We start from the raw sequence: 15,826 nt of genomic DNA on the forward strand, positions 1-15,826 counted from the left end.
GAGCTCTTTGGCATCAACTCAACTCGCCGTGTTTGGAGGAGGAGGAATGCTGCCTATGACCCCAAGAACACCATCCCCACCGTCAAACATGGAGGTGGAAACATTATGCTTTGGGGGTGTTTTTCTGCTAAGGGGACAGGACAACTTCACCGCATCAAAGGGACAATGGACGGGGCCATGTACTGTCAAATCATGGGTGAGAACCTCCTTCCCTAAGCCAGGGCATTGAAAATGGGTCGTGGATGGGTATTCCAGCATGACAATGACCCAAAACATACGGCCAAGGCAACAAAGGAGTGGCTCAAGAAGAAGCACATTAAGGTCCTGGAGTGGCCTTGCCAGTCTCCAGACCTTAATCCCATAGAAAATCTGTGGAGGGAGCTGAAGGTTCGAGTTGCCAAACGTCAGCCTCGAAACCTTAATGACTTGGAGAATATCTGTAAAGAGGAGTGGGACAAAATCCCTCCTGAGTCCTGAAATGTGTGCAAACCTGGTGGCCAACTACAAGAAACGTCTGACCTCTGTGATTGCCAACAAGGGTTTTGCCACCAAGTACTAAGTCATGTTTTGCAGAGGGGTCAAATACTTATTTCCCTCATTAAAATGCAAATCAATTTATAACATTTTTGACATGCGTTCTTCTGGATTTTTTTATTGTTATTCTGTCTCTCACTGTTCAAATACACCTACCATTAAAATTATAGACTGATCATTTCTTTGTCAGTGGGCAAACGTACAAAATCAGCAGGGGATCAAATACTTTTTTCCCCTCACTGTATGGTACAGTGTAGTACTATATAACTACACTTTACCTGCATGTAGTGCATATGCATTAGCCACTGTAATGTGGAACAATGTTTTCTTTATTTTTACTATTTTCTACATGGTAGAATAATAGTGAAGACATCTTAACTATGAAATAACACATATGGAATCATGTAGTAACCAAAATAGTGTTAAATCAAAATATATTTTATATTTGAGATTCTTCAAAGTAGCCACAGCTTTGCACACTCTTGGCATTCTCTCAACCTGCTTCATGAGGTAGTCAACTGGAATGCATTTCAATTAACAGGTATGCCTTCTTAAAAGTTAATTTGTGGAATTTCTGTCCTTCTTAATGCGTTTGAGCCAATCAGTTGTGCTGTGACGAGGTAGGGGGGTATACAGAAGATAGCCCTATTTGGTAAAAGACCAAGTTCATATTATGGCAAGAACAGCTCAAATAAGCAAAGCGAAACGACAGTCCATCATTACTTTAAGACATGAAGGTCAGTCAATCTGGAGTTCAGTCGCAAAAACCATCAAGCGCTATGATGAAACTGGCTCTCATGAGGACTGCCAAAGGAAAGGAAGACCCAGAGTTACCTCTGCTGCAGAGGATAAGTTCATTAGAGTTAACTGCACCTCAGATTGCAGCCCAAATAAATGCTTCACAGAGTTCAAGTAACAGACACATCTCAACATCAACTGTTCAGAGGAGACTGTGTGAATCAGGCCTTCATGGTCGAATTGCTGCAAAGAAACCACTACTAAAGGACACCAATAATAAGAAGAGACTTGCTTGGGCCAAGAAACACGAGCAATGGACATTTGACCGGTGGAAATCTGTCAAATTTGAGATTTATGGTTCCAACCGCTGTGTCTTTGTGAGACACAGAGTAGGTTAACGGCTGATCTCTGCATGTGTGGTTCCCACCGTGAAGCATGGAGGAGGTGGTGTGATGGTGCTTTGCTGGTGACAGTTTTCTACATTGTTTAACACTTTTTTGGTTACTACATGATTCCATATGTGTTACTTCATAGTTTTGATGTCTTCACTATTATTCTAACAATGTAGAAAACAGTAAAAATAAAGAAAAACACTTGAATGAGTAGGTGTGTCCAAACTGTACATCTGTACATTGTGATCTGCTCCAGGGTTAGAGCTGGCTCCTCTTGGATTCAAGAATCGCAAAGGATTATTTGTGTTGCAGGCCTCAGAAACCACAATGCTGTGATTTGGAATATAAATACAAATCATTCACCATTAGATTGGTCTTCAAGTTGTCCCTGGAGCTGGCTTGTTTGTGGACCACAGTTTGGGAAACACTTCTGCTTCATAGATGTATGATGTATTTATATCTAAGTGTGAATTATTTCCCAAAGAAGCTCTGTCATCTAGTGAACCTGAGCCAAATGTGCATGGCTTCCAGCCAAGACACTCCAGTGATAGGTTCTAGCATTTGCATCATTAGATTCAGGCAATGGACAACTGAGGTTAAAATGGCAGTTGATCATGGCTACAGACACTAGGCTGCAGGGATAGTGAGTCAGTCAACTCTACAATATGTCATTAAATTGAGTGAAGCCCAAACTGTAAGCCAATTGGAATTGCACTGCACAGCTGCGGTCAGGCGGCTATGATATAAATCAAAAAGATCTGAAACACTTCTAATATCACTGGATTCCAACCACTGGAAGTGGGAATTGAGGGACCCAGATGTGGATTTTAGTATCTCTTTCAGGAATTTCCCTTTGCATGTCGAAACATCTCAATTTGCTGTAAAACAAACTTCTGAATCCTGCTTACTGTATTTGAAAGCCACAATGACTCACAGGCACCCCGCCATACCAAATAAATGTTGCAACGGTAACCTTTAAACCTTAAAATAAAAAAGAAATATATTTTTGAAACAGTGTAGAAATATGAACAGAACACAATTACACAATTCAATTTGGACATCAAATCGTTATTCTAAAGTACTGAACATTAATAGCCATTCACTAAATATTCAGAATTCCGAATAACGAATTTACTCATGGAAATTACATATTATATGCAATTGATTTTCTGGCTAATAGTAAGGCCATCAACAGTCCTGATTGATATTTCGCAGAGCTTCTCAAGGTAAACCATCGTTTTTTTTGCTGCCATTTTTTTGATTGTCACAATGATTTTGCAATTTGGAAGCTCAAAAATGGTGCGCATAAAAACAAGAAAATAAAGAAAATTAGAAAATAATAAAACACAAAATTACAATCTTGGTCCTCTTGATCACATAACCAAATAAACATTGATAGAGAAAACTCAAATTGTTTTATAAGGGCACACGAAGAGACAAATATTTCCTGAGAGTGAAACTCTGTGATGTCATGACTGGATTGGTCTCTGGCAGGGCGGGGCTTGGAAGTAGAGAAGTTTGCGTAGAAAGTTAAAGGAACCAGGCATCTGTTTGTAGAGGCCTTTGGCTGAGTTCTGTGAAACTTCATGGTTTACCTGAACACAAACACAAACAACATTGAAAGCTTCATATGAGAATATACTTTAGTATCGTTAAAAGTAAATACAGCTGTATTTTAAAAGACGACAAACTCACTATCATTAACATGGTGACCAGGTCATCAGTGGCAGCATTCTCTTCTAAGATGTTATCCAGTGTCTCTACATACCAGGAGCCAGCCTGGGTATCTCTCCAGGAGACGTAACCTGTACAAGTCACACGACAAACAGCCATCAGGGCGACAGACACACTAACGACACTTTCTGGGATTGATAACCACAAAGATGTATTGTATTTGACAGAAACACACAAACATGCACATAAACCCCCCCTCCACACACACACCTGGGAACGTGGAGTAGGACACCAGTATGTCGCTGGGTGTGGGCAGTGTGGCCCTAGCGTCTGGCTCATCAGACTGAGTGCTCAGAGAGTCACTGCTGGAGGACATAGGCATGGCGTCTGTCTGGTCACCTGTTCCTCCAATACAAGTCCTCGCCTCGTCAGGAGATACCTCAAAGCCCGTGTCTCTCTCACCTGCCAGACCACAATGTGCAAAACATTATACCAATTATAACAAATGACTCCAGCCGCTCTAGGTTTCTCAAACGAGAATCCCGTGTGATGACGGGCAGAGCGAGACTAGTTCCACTACCCCCCAAATACTTCATCCACTGTCAGAGATGTAACCCAGTGTACAGACTATTATTACAACACCTTCATAACATTGTTGTTACTGTGCTGCATAACCAGTACTAAGTTATAACTAAGCATAAGCCACTATTATAGCTAGTGAAGTTGTCTTACCTCCCCCACAGGCCTGGATGAAGAAGATCTTGGGCTTGCCCTGTAGGGAAGGGCAGTTCTGACCGTTCAGGTAGTTGGTAATGTGCTGAACTGGGACATTGGGCCCGTCCACTCCATGCACTGCACCAGGGAAGCGATTGTGACCCACCTGAAAATATGCAATGAAATGGAATAACCTTATTAATCTCCTGAAAGACAAAAATGCCTAATCTTTCTATGCATTTGTAAAAGGATAGAAAGAGTCTTACCTCTGTTCCATGTGATAACATGATCACCACACAGCAGTCATACTGTGAATGATCCACCTTGGACAAAGCCAATAGCTCCTGTCTTATTTGCTGAAATATAGTGATTCATGTAAGGATTGGATCACTTGGCCAGTTAAACATGAATATTTATAAACTAAACTAGTAGGCTAAACAGGAAGGTAGCTGAGGACATCCTCACCTTTTGTTTCAGGTTTCTCTTGACAAGAACAATAAAGTTCAGAGATCTGAATCTTCTTTCCAGTTTGTCACAGTCTATGTTGGACCCTGTGCGGTTACTCAGCTCCGACTTAGGCTCAAAATCGACATTGTTTATGATCAGGCAGTGTCCACAGGGGTTGGCATCCATCTTATAACTCTGAGAGAATATAAAAGTAAAGCATGCAATGATTCCACAGTATATCCAAACAATCAAGTTGGACTCAAATTTAGACTTGTTGCAATCTTGACGAGGCAAGATACAGAGTATGTGGAAATATCACATTTACATAAGTATTCAGACCCTTTACTCAGTACTTTGTTGAAGCACCTTTGTCAGCAATTACAGACTTGAGTCTTCTTGGGTATGACGCTACAAGCTTGGCATACCTGTATTTGGGGAATTTCTACCATTCTTCTCTGCAGATCCTCTCAAGCTCTGTCAGATTGGATGGGGAGCGTCGCTGCACAGCTATTTTCAGGTCTCTCCAGAGATGGTCGATTGGGTTCATGTCCGGGCTTTGCCTGGGCCACTCAAGGACATTCAGAGACTTGTCCCGAAGCCACTCCTGCGTTGTCTTGGCTGTGTGCTTAGGGTCGTTGTCCTGTTGGAAGGTGAACCTTCACCCCAGTCTGAGGTCCTGAGCATTCTGGAGCAGGTTTTCATCAAGGATCTCTCTGTATTTTGCTCTGTTCATCTTTCCCTCAATCCTGACTAGTCTCCCAGTCCCTGCCACTGAAAAACATCCCCACAGCATGATGCTGCCACCAACATGTTTCACCGTAGGGATGGTATTGGCCAGGTGATGAGCGGTGCCTGGTTTCTTCCAGATTTGCATTCAGGCCAAAGAGTTCAATCTTGGTTTCATCAGACCAGAGAATCTTGTTTCTCATGGTCTGAGAGTCCTTTAGGTGCCTTTTGGCAAACTCCAAGGGGGCTGTCATGTGCCTTTCACTGAGGAGTGGCTTCCGTTTGGCCACTCTACCATAAAGGCCTGATTGGTGGAGTGCTGCAGAGATGGTTGTCCTTCTGGAAGGTTCTCCCATCTCCAAATAGGAACTTTGGAGCTCTGTTAGAGTGACCATCGGGTTCTTGGTCACCTTCCTGACCAAGGCCCTTCTCCCCCGATTGCTCAGTTTGGCCAGGCGGCCAGCTACAGGAAGACTCTTGGTGGTTCCAAAATTCTTCCATTTAAGAATGATGGAGGGCACTGTGTTCTTGTGGACCTTCAATGCTGCAGACATTTTTTGGTACCCTTCCCCAGATCTGTACCTCGACACAATCCTGTCTCGGAGCTCTACGGACAATTTCTTCGACCTCATGGTTTGGTTTTTGCTCTGACATGCACTGTCAACTCTGGAACCTTATATAGACAGGTGTGTGCCTTTCGAAATCATGTCCAATCAATTGAATTTACCACAGGTGGACTCCAAACAAGTTGTAGAAACATCTCAAGGATGATCAATGGAAACAGGATGTACCTGAGCTCAATTTCGAGTCTCATAGCAAAGGATCTGAATACTTACGTAAATAAGGCATTTCTGTTTTTCATTTTTAAAATTTCTAAAAACCTGTTTTCGCTTTGACATTATGGGGTATTGTGTGTAGATTGATGAGGAAAATGTTTTATTTAATCCATTTTAGAATAAGGCTGTAACATATCAAAATGTGGGAAAAGGGAAGGGGTCTGAATACTTTCCGAATGCACTATTATGTGTTATATTATAAGTTCAATTAAACAGAACTGAGATACAACAATTCCTTTAGAGAGTACTGTCAATAACCACAATGGGGAACTGATGCTTCATTTAGCCTACAGTAAATAGAACCAAGTGGCAAGATAACTTACCTGAATACTGTCACGTCTAACTCTTCCTGTTGCCCTGGGTTTTCCAAACTCCCTTTCAGGGGCTGTAATAAGCATGTAATAAACACGCAATAAACATCACCACATTTATACTTGAATATGCAGACTATGTCAAATTGCTTACAGAAAATTGATGTGAACACTTACATGGACTAGGAGTGGTGGGCATAGGCTTCACTGATTGAGTTGGATAAACAGGGGTTACCACGTGAACAGGCTTGTCAGTGTCCATAGGGGAGTCTGTCAAAATAGAGCAGTCCAGAGCAAATATGAGAATTTCAGCAGTATGGACCGATATTGTAATGAATGACCACACAGGCCTACTCACAAACTGGCAAAGGCCTAACGACTGGCCGGACATGGACAGGCTGAGGTAGAGGCTGGTTCTGTGGTTCTCCATCCAGTAGGAGCTCTGCTAAGCTATGCTGCCCTGTCTCATGAAGGCAATCTATTAAAGCTGGGAACGCCTGACTCCCGCGGGTCTCCAGGTCTCGAACCAACTGTCTGGCCTGGTCTCGTCTGATCCCTGAGCTCTGAAATAGAGGAACAAGGCATAGTCCCGTGTAGCTCAGTTGTTAGAGCATGGCATTTGCAACGCCAGGGTTGTGGGTTCGATTCCCACGGGGGGCCAGTATGAAAATGTATGCACTCACTAACTGTAAGTCACCCTGGATAAGAGCGTCTGCTAAATGACTAAAATGTAAAAAAAAAAAAAATGCTTTTGAGAACTGAAACAGTGGCATATGATGCATGGTAAGAATTCAGGTAGCCTGTTCATAGTCTCACACACCAGACTTCGCTGTGCGTAACAGCATGGGATGAGAATAGCCTAATCATGATGATGTTTATCATGAATCGGGATTCTTGCAAAACAGACAATAATAGTCAAGAAGAATACCATCACACCCTACCTTTATCTCGTCGATCATGTCTTGAGTAAATATTCCTTTTGACAGAAGTCCATCATACATATCTGATGGGTCCAGGTCTCTCACGAGATTGACCCTATTGCGTTGGAGAATCCTTTTGTGTCTTTCCTCCATTGTGTAGGCTTAGGCTTTATGAAGCATGGAACAGGAGATCTGCAATGATTCTTTGGCAGAGAAGAGAAATGACCAAATCAGTTTACAATAAGTCTTCTTAAACGTATGTATTTACAAAGACTGTCCCAGTACTACAAAATATAAATAATCAATACAAACAGCAAACAGTCAGAGAAGAAGAAGATTACTTTATTGTCCAATCGTACACAAGGTTGAACGGAACCCCTTTATCCCAACCCCTTCAAAAGACACACATACATACACAGGTTGGAGTGGAGAGGTTAGCGCAGACGGCGGGGGACCCATGCAGCAGCTGTGATATTGGATTTCGATACTGCAAACTCACTTTCCGCTTATTTTTCCCACGGCAGACCCAATATTTGAACTGGCTGACTCGCGAAAAACTGTGGAAATGTACCTGCCTAGCCATAACCATCTAAAAAATTACATGTTATTGAAACGACGTCAACCACAGAGGGCTACACAGAAGTCCTGAGTTTCAAACTAATAAAAAATGTTTATACAGTTGTCAGAAATGGAAATAAATAGAATACACAAACTATTATGACAAGCAGTGGGGATAAATATATATATATTTTACCAGCTCCGTGTGATCACACCCCCACTCTTCTCTTGTTTTTTTTTCACCAACTACTTCCTTGTTTAAATCACACTTCCTCGTGATTGGTGGATTGTAAAAGACTGCAACTCCCACAATGCTTTTGGCGTCTCTGGTCTCCCCTTCACACTCACTGGATGCAGTCCCAGCAGGTTATCATTTACGGAGGAGAGAGATAACATTAGAGAGCTCGGATGATGCTACAAATGACCCATTTTCAATGCTTTTCCTTCGCAGATAAGCAGTGACAGAGAAAAAGTTGAGGAATGTGGCAGAAGAACAGTTGATCTAGACAGATTATTGAGGTGCCTGCATGGTGTTCAACAAGCTAACCTGGATAGCTAGCTAACTAACTAGCTAGCACTCTATTCTAAATTGATTGCAAAGCAAGGTGGTGAATTCAAGTCAATGGCAATTTAATGCATTTGTTCTGTTTTGTATCTTACATACGGCAATTATAATGGTATTGCCCGCTAAAGGCTGTGTTTAGACGGTTAGCTTGTTGGGCTTGTATATGTTTCAAGGGATGCCCTTGCTTTGGCATTCAAATCTTCCTTTTATCAATGCAGATTAATTTTCCAACACATCCCGTCAGACAGATGTGTTTACTCTGACTGTTGTTGTTGTTGCTTTCCCGACAGAGAACATGGCAAGAAGAACAAGGATGTGTTTGACATTTCCTGGTATAGTGGTTGTCTGTCTGCTTCTTCAGGTTGGCTTAGTGGAGACAGCCAATGAAGTAGACCCATACAAGATTCTTGGAGTGACCAAAAGTGCAAGCCAAACTGAAATCAAAAAAGTGTACAAGCGCCTAGCTAGGGAATGGTAAGAACATTACTTACCCTTTCTGTTCTGGGTGTCAGGACTCAGTGGATATATTTAGCACTAGACTATTGACTGTTTACAAAAATGAATGGCCCATTGATGCATTGTCTTTCCTTTATTTCTGTAAGGCATCCTGATAAAAACAAAAATGAAGGCGCTGAAGATATGTTCATCAAGATTACCAAATCTTATGAGGTAAGAGTGTATCCAATATTCGCCAGCATAAAAACTTCAGCATCCTATTGTTACTTTCTTTTTACTTTAGTTTATTTAGTAAATATGTTCTTAACTCTTATTTTTCTTAACTGTATTGTTGGTTAAAGGCTTGTAAATAAGCATTTCACAGTAAGGTCTACACCTGTTGTATTCGGCGCATGTGACAAATGAAATTTGATTTGAAATGCATTATTCAGAAGGGAATGCTCCACCCTCTGGTAACAATATCCATGTGCTTTCTACCCAAACTCTTTAAGATCTTATCCAACGAGGAGAAAAGGGCCAACTATGACCGGTATGGACAGACTGATGACACCCAGCCGTATGGTCATGGTCACTACGGTCATGGTCACGACCAATTCTACTTTGACGAGTCCTTCTTCCACTTCCCCTTCAGCAACAAGGGCAGCCAGGAGTTTGCTGACAGCAAGTACGCTCTGCACTTCAACCAGTATGTGAATGACGTGGTGCCTGACAGCTTCAAGAGACCGTACCTGATCAAAATCACCTCTGACTGGTGCTTCAGCTGCATCCACATTGAGCCGGTCTGGAAAGAGGTTGTGCTGGAGCTGGAGGCCTTGGGTAGGAAATGATGAAATGCATTACACAAATGAAAGTTAGTCAACAACTTCACCGTCCACATGACATAATATTACGTTCTAGTAATTTAGCAGACGCTCTTATCCAGAGCGACAAAATAACCATAGTGAGTCTTTGTATGGCTGATTATGTGTACAACTGGTGTGTTAGGTGTGGGGATTGGTGTGGTGGACGTTGGTTATGAGAGACGTCTGGCAAATCACCTCGGAGCTCACCGCACCCCGTCCATACTCGGGGTCATCAACGGGAAAGTGACCTTCTTCCACTACGCTGTGGTGAAGGAGCACCTGAGGCAGTTTGTGGAGGACCTGCTCCCTCAGAGACTGGTTGAGAAGGTAAACAACACAACAGCAACAACATGATTTGGCACATTCATTTTTTGTCTCTTTTTCTGACTCACCATTGTTGGCATCTCAGCATTTTTTTTTTTTTTGTGTGTTTCAGGTTACAGACAGGAACGACCTTCAATTCCTGAACAGCTGGCATGAGCAGAACAAGCCGCACGTGCTTCTGTTTGACCAAGTGCCTGTAGTCCCGCTCTTGTACAAGGTAAGCCATTGTCTAGACTAGTCAGTCTGGCATCAGTTTAAACCAGCACTGAGAGAGCTGGTCTGACTAACACTTATTTACTTCCTCCTGGAGCATAGGTAATCCACAACTGCTTTCTAATACTTGCTTACTGTTTTTTTTCTCATCTTCCGTAGCTGACTGCGTTCACCTATAAGGATTATGTTCAGTTTGGGTACGTGGACCAGGGTCTCTCAGAGACTGCCAACCTACTGAAACAGTTCAACATTAACACCTACGCCCCCACCATGCTGGTCTTTAAGGAGAGTACAGACAAGCCTGCAGACATTATACAGGTAGGTACTAGACAGTTAACTAGACTTGACTACTATTCCACCAGACAGTTTGATTGAATAGTTAAATAGCATTTGAATACCCAAGTAGTATCTGGGGTGTCTGTATTACTGATGTATTATCGATTATATTTAGAGATGCTATTTTTGTTTAGGTGACAACTGTTAATTGAGCCGATTAGATACACGGCATTTCATTAATATCTCCATGTGGTTGTTCTCCTCTTCTAGGCTAAAGGGATGAAAAAACAAATAATTGATGAATTCATATTGAACAACAAGTTTCTCCTCGTCCCTCGACTGGTGAACCAGAAACTGTTTGATGAGCTTTGTCCTGTGAAGCAGTTCCACCGACGCAGGAAGTAAGATACTGAAGCCTTTTGTTTCCTTTTGTGAACATACAATTTATTTGTGAACATACCATTTCTGAACAGCCAGGTGATATGATTGATTATTTTAAAATTATTTTACTTCTATAATTGAGGTATACACATTTGCGTGTCACTGTAGAAAATTCTGGACACTCTAAAGGTTTTAGTGCTGGAGTACGAACGCTAATGTCCCCAAACATCTGTCTTCCAGGTACTGTGTCCTGCTTATCACTGGTGATGAGGAGTCCTATACTATAGGAAACCAGGCCTTCCTCTCATTTGCCTCAACCAACACTAAGGAGGTGGTGAGATTTGCCTATGTCTACCAAAGACTGCAACAACCACTTTGTGATACTCTGCTGAAGACCAAGGACAGTACACCACCACCACAGGTACAATTGGATAAAAGCGTCAGCTAAATGGCATATTATTATTATTATTATTATTAATTATGCCATGTTAATTATTAACTTTGTTAATGTGCTCTCCTTGGATGTTTTGAGAGCTTCTGGTAGAAGTGTCTGTATAATGAGCTACAAACACCTCTCTGTATTATACTTTATGAAAATGTAAAAACACCTTTCCCCAAAACTATAAGCTCATGTGGAAGTGTGTGCCTGCAGGTGTTCATCCTGGAGCGTCGTAACGCAGCAGGGAAGGTCCTGTACAAGGAGGTGGCGGGCGGTTGGAATGGAACCGATAAGAATAAACAAGGTCTGTTGGATGAGCTGGAGAGGCTGCAGAAAGACCCATCCATCCTCAACTACGACGCCATGCTGCCGGAGCTCAACAATGAGTTTGCCTCTGTGAGTTGTGTTCCTTACTACTGAAAAGTACTGTATGTAAAAGAAGAGGGCTGCCCTACTTTATCATCTCTGAAGGACAAAGATAATGATGTGGTAATTAGTACTGTGTCCAGAAATAATATACTTGTTGGAATGTTATTTTTGTAGGATTCCAAACCTGCAATGGTTTTTCATTTTTATGATAGGTAATACAGTATAATCATGTATGTTAAGTGTGTTGTTCACCAGTTAATGACTAGGCAGTAAATGTTGTTTTAAATTCCAGATGTTTCTCATTCGATGGATCTATACAGCTTATGATTACCTCACTGAAATCATTGATGATATTCTTCACAATAATTGGTAAGTTAACATCTAGAATAGGAGTGAGGTAACAACATACGGAGATGTGGACATAATAAATGGCTCATGCCAATTCAGCTGATTTGTAAAAATAATGATTGTTCTTCAGTTGTTTACTTGATGTTGTAGTCAATAACTGCTAATAAGTGTTATAATCAAGATTAGTGTTAACACAGTTTGTCATTAGCCGCCCTTGTATTTAGATATGTCTGTAATATGTTTCTGCAGGCGTGAGATGATGCCCCTCCTGTCGTTGATATTCTCTGCCTTATTCATCCTGTTTGGAACTGTAGTGGTTCAGGCTTTCAGGTAAGATGGATAACCAGTGATTCTGCGACTCAAACGTATTACCTTGGGGGAAACTGCTTGTTCAGACTTATCGTTCTGCTTTGTGTGATTTCAGTGACTCTAGTGAAGACGGCAAATCCAAACCGAAGGCAAAAGACGGAACTAAGGCAGAAAATGGATCACCGGGTAGCAGCAGCACCTCAAGGCAAGACATTTTAAGCTTCAGTGAAAAGATTCAAGCGGTGACTTAAAGACTGTTTTGTTTTAACTATCTGACATATTTGAGGGATTATATTTAGCTTTTCAGTGATGTCAATGCAATAAATAAAATTGAGTGGTTCTATGCTTATCATGTTTTTATCATTTATAGTCGCCCACCGAAGAAGAACTTTGTGGAGGTGACGGAGCTGACCGACATCACCTACACCAGTAACCTGGTGAAGCTGAGACCAGGCCACATGAACGTGGTGCTGGTGCTCACTGACGCCTCCAAGAACGTCCTGCTCAGCAAGTTCGCCAAAGAGGTCTACTCTTTCACCGGGTGAGTGCATGATCCCACATGGTCTGGTGTTTGAGCTGCAATGCACGTAGTAGTTATATCATATAACTGTATATAAAATACAATTTTACTATATGATTAAGCAATAAGGCCTGAGGGGATGTGGATATGGCCAATATACCACGGCTAAAAGCCATTGCGGAGCCTCAAGGCATGCAGAGGCCAAATTGAGCACCGTACCGCATCGCCGTGCGCATCCCAAATGTTGTAACAATGTGTAGGGCACCGTATAGCTCCGTGTTGACATGATTGGTTGACGGTAGGTGGGGGCGGGAGGTCCTGTATAAACACAAACTCACTTCCTTGACAACTGCCTTCACAAGAGCTCTGTGAAGCGCAAGAAGTATGAATGCCCTGACTTGTGCAGAGGCAGTATCGCAGTAACCAACATATCATATCCTTTGTTTTTGCCCCTAGGAGCCTGACGCTCCACTTTTCCTTCTTGAACGTGGACAAGCACAGTGCATGGATGGAGACGCTGCTGGAGTTCGCCCAGGATGCCATGCAGATAGACGCCGACGAGGACGATGGCGCCCGCCACAAGATAGACTACACGGGCTACGTCCTGGCACTCAACGGCCATAAGAAGTATCTCTGCCTCTTCAGGCCTGTCTACACCGGGGAGGAAGGGGGGTCCTCCGAGGAGGAAGGACCCAGGGGTGCCACTGGGGGAGGGAGAAAGTCTAGGTCTGGGTCCAGAGAGGACCACCCACCACGCAGGTCTACACCCAGGTCCCGCTCCACTGCCACACTGCAGATCCACCACAAACTGGACCGCCTGGGGCTGTGGATGGAGAGGCTGATAGAGGGAACCCTTCCCAGGTACTACATCCCTGGCTGGCCTGGCCTGGACAAGATCACCGCCCCCAAATAGGGGGGAAGATAACAGGACTCCTACCGAAAATCCTGATTTGCGGACAAAACTTTTGTGAGGTTTGAAATGAATTGCATGCACACATCCTAAGTCAGGATTCAGGCCTACATGGACATGTACCAAAGCTACAGTTGAAGTCGGAAGTTTACATACACTTAGGATGGAGTCATTAAAAATCATTTTTCAACCACTCCACAAATTTCTTGTTAACAAACTATAGCGTTGGCAAGTCGGTTAGGACATCTACTTTGTGACATCTAACAATTGTTTACAGACAGATTATTTCACTTATAATTCACTGTATCACAATTCCAGTAGGTCAGAAGTTTACATACACTAAGTTGACTGTGCCGTTAAACAGCTTGGACAATTCCAGAAAATTATGTCATGGCTTTAGAAGCTTCTGATAGGCTAATTGACATCATTTGAGTCAATTGGAGGTGTACCTGTGGATGTATTTCAAGGCCTACCTTCAAACGCAGTGCCTCTTTGCTTGACATCATGGGAAAATCAAAAGAAATCAGCCAAGACCTCAGAAAAAAAATGTGTAGACCTCCACAAGTCTGGTTCATCCTTGGGAGCAATTTCCAAACGCTTGAAAATACCACGTTCATCTGTACAAACAACAGTACGCAAGTATAAACACCATGGGACACGCAGCCGTCATACCGCTCAGGAAGGAGATGCGTTCTGTCTCCTAGAGATGAACGTACTTTGGTGCGAAAAGTGCAAATCAATCCCAGAACAACATCAAAGGACCTTGTGAAGATGCTGGAGGAAACAGGTACAAAAGTATCTATAACCACAGTAAAATGAGTTCTATATCGACATAACCTGAAAGGCCGCTCAGCAAGGAAGAAGCCACTGCTCCAAAACCGCCATAAAAAAGCCAGACTACGGTTTGCAACTGCACATGGAGACAAAGATCGTACTTTTTGGAGAAATGTCCTCTGGTTTGATGAAACAAAAATAGAACTGTTTGGCCATAATGACCATCGTTATGTTTGGAGGGAAAAGGGGGACGCTTGCAAGCCAAAGAACACCATCCCAACCGTGAAGCATGGGGTTGGCAGCATCATGCTGTGGGGGTGCTTTGCTGCAGGAGGGACTGGTGCACTTCAAAAAATAGATGGCATCATGAGGAAAGGAAATTTATGTGAATATATTGAAGCAACATCTCAAGACATCAGTCAGGAAGTTAAAGCTTGGTTGCAAATGGGTCTTCCAAATGGACAATGACCCCAAGCATACTTCCAAAGTTGTGGAAAAATGGCTTAAGGCCAACAAAGTCAAGGTATTGGAGTGGCCATCACAAAGCCCTGACCTTAATCCTATAGAAAATGTGTGGGCAGAACTGAAAAAGCGTGTGCGAGCAAGGAGGCCTACAAACCTGACTCAGTTACACCGGCTCTGTCAGGAGGAATGGGCCAAAATTCACCCAACTTATTGTGGGAAGCTTGTGGAAGGCTACCCAAAACGTTTGACCCAAGTTAAACTATTTAAAGGCAATGCTACCAAATACTAATTGAGTTTATGTAAACTTCTGACCCACTGGGAATGTGATAAAAGAAATAAAAGCTGAAATAAATCACTCTACTATTATTCTGACATTTCACATTCTTAAAATAAAGTGGTGATCCTAACTGACCTAAGACAGTGAATTTTTACTAGGATTAAATGTCAGGAATTATGAAAAACAATGTATTTGGCTAAGGTGTATGTAAACTTCTGACTTCAACTGTATCTGTGTCTAAAAGCCAAGATTCCAAGGTGTCCTCATGGCAATGTATTCAGGGGGAGGAGGCTACTGTATGTTTTGAGTGCATGCACTGGGACATGGTTTGCCATCTGCCCTCAAAGCTGTTTGTCTCATGTTCTGCTGGAGTTAGCTAGAGCTGTCTTTTTTGCAGTTTAGGTATTTATTTGTTATGGAAGTACTTTAAAGTAGGATCAGTAGAGGGAGGGTACAGAATATGGTGGATCTAAAAGCAACAACCGTTGAACAATTCCTAGATCGCTTT

At 42.5% G+C, this 15,826-nt stretch overlaps 2 protein-coding genes across 4 annotated transcripts; one reads left to right on the forward strand and one right to left on the reverse strand.

Moving 5' to 3' along the window:
- Window positions 1–2,622: 2,622 nt before the first annotated feature.
- On the reverse strand, window positions 2,623–8,106 carry LOC311147515 (caspase-9-like). 3 transcript variants are annotated; one of them, XM_084184267.1, is made up of 12 exons: window positions 8,047–8,106; window positions 7,708–7,881; window positions 7,314–7,495; window positions 6,731–6,935; window positions 6,550–6,642; window positions 6,385–6,446; window positions 4,518–4,694; window positions 4,319–4,408; window positions 4,071–4,218; window positions 3,609–3,800; window positions 3,360–3,469; window positions 2,623–3,259 (listed from the first exon to the last, which is right to left on the reverse strand). In XM_084184267.1, exons 3-12 carry the CDS (start codon window positions 7,443–7,445, stop codon window positions 3,134–3,136), a joined length of 1,335 nt encoding a protein of 444 aa, XP_084040393.1. In that variant the 5' UTR covers window positions 7,446–7,495; window positions 7,708–7,881; window positions 8,047–8,106; the 3' UTR covers window positions 2,623–3,133. The 3 variants fall into 3 exon arrangements, with proteins under 3 accessions (XP_084040393.1, XP_084040394.1, XP_084040392.1); XM_084184268.1 differs by having other exon boundaries at window positions 7,314–7,484; window positions 8,047–8,094; XM_084184266.1 differs by having other exon boundaries at window positions 7,704–7,881; window positions 8,047–8,094.
- Window positions 8,107–8,710: 604 nt separating this feature from the next.
- On the forward strand, window positions 8,711–14,341 carry LOC311147665 (dnaJ homolog subfamily C member 16-like; the record flags this gene model as incomplete). Its single annotated transcript, XM_084184414.1, has 14 exons — window positions 8,711–8,889; window positions 9,018–9,084; window positions 9,363–9,687; window positions 9,856–10,040; window positions 10,150–10,254; window positions 10,410–10,568; window positions 10,797–10,927; window positions 11,148–11,328; window positions 11,560–11,742; window positions 12,008–12,084; window positions 12,313–12,393; window positions 12,488–12,577; window positions 12,743–12,913; window positions 13,349–14,341. 14 exons carry the CDS (start codon window positions 8,711–8,713, stop codon window positions 13,803–13,805), a joined length of 2,391 nt encoding a protein of 796 aa, XP_084040540.1. The 3' UTR covers window positions 13,806–14,341.
- Between the last annotated feature and the right edge of the window lie 1,485 nt (window positions 14,342–15,826).

Source organism: Coregonus lavaretus, assembly GCF_964263955.1.
Source record: "Coregonus lavaretus genome assembly, chromosome: 20".
In the NCBI taxonomy this organism is placed as follows: domain Eukaryota; kingdom Metazoa; phylum Chordata; class Actinopteri; order Salmoniformes; family Salmonidae; genus Coregonus; species Coregonus lavaretus.

Excerpts from the sequence above, each read along its gene's own strand:
- LOC311147515 (XM_084184267.1), bottom strand. The coding sequence starts at position 7,445 with ATGGAGGAAAGACACAAAAGGATTCTCCAACGCAATAGGGTCAATCTC. Across the intron at positions 6,447-6,549 it reads GCCCACCACTCCTAGTCCAT|CCCCTGAAAGGGAGTTTGGA; the intron begins GTAAGTGTTCAC and ends TGCTTATTACAG. Across the intron at positions 3,470-3,608 it reads GTCCTACTCCACGTTCCCAG|GTTACGTCTCCTGGAGAGAT; the intron begins GTGTGTGTGTGG and ends TGACTTGTACAG.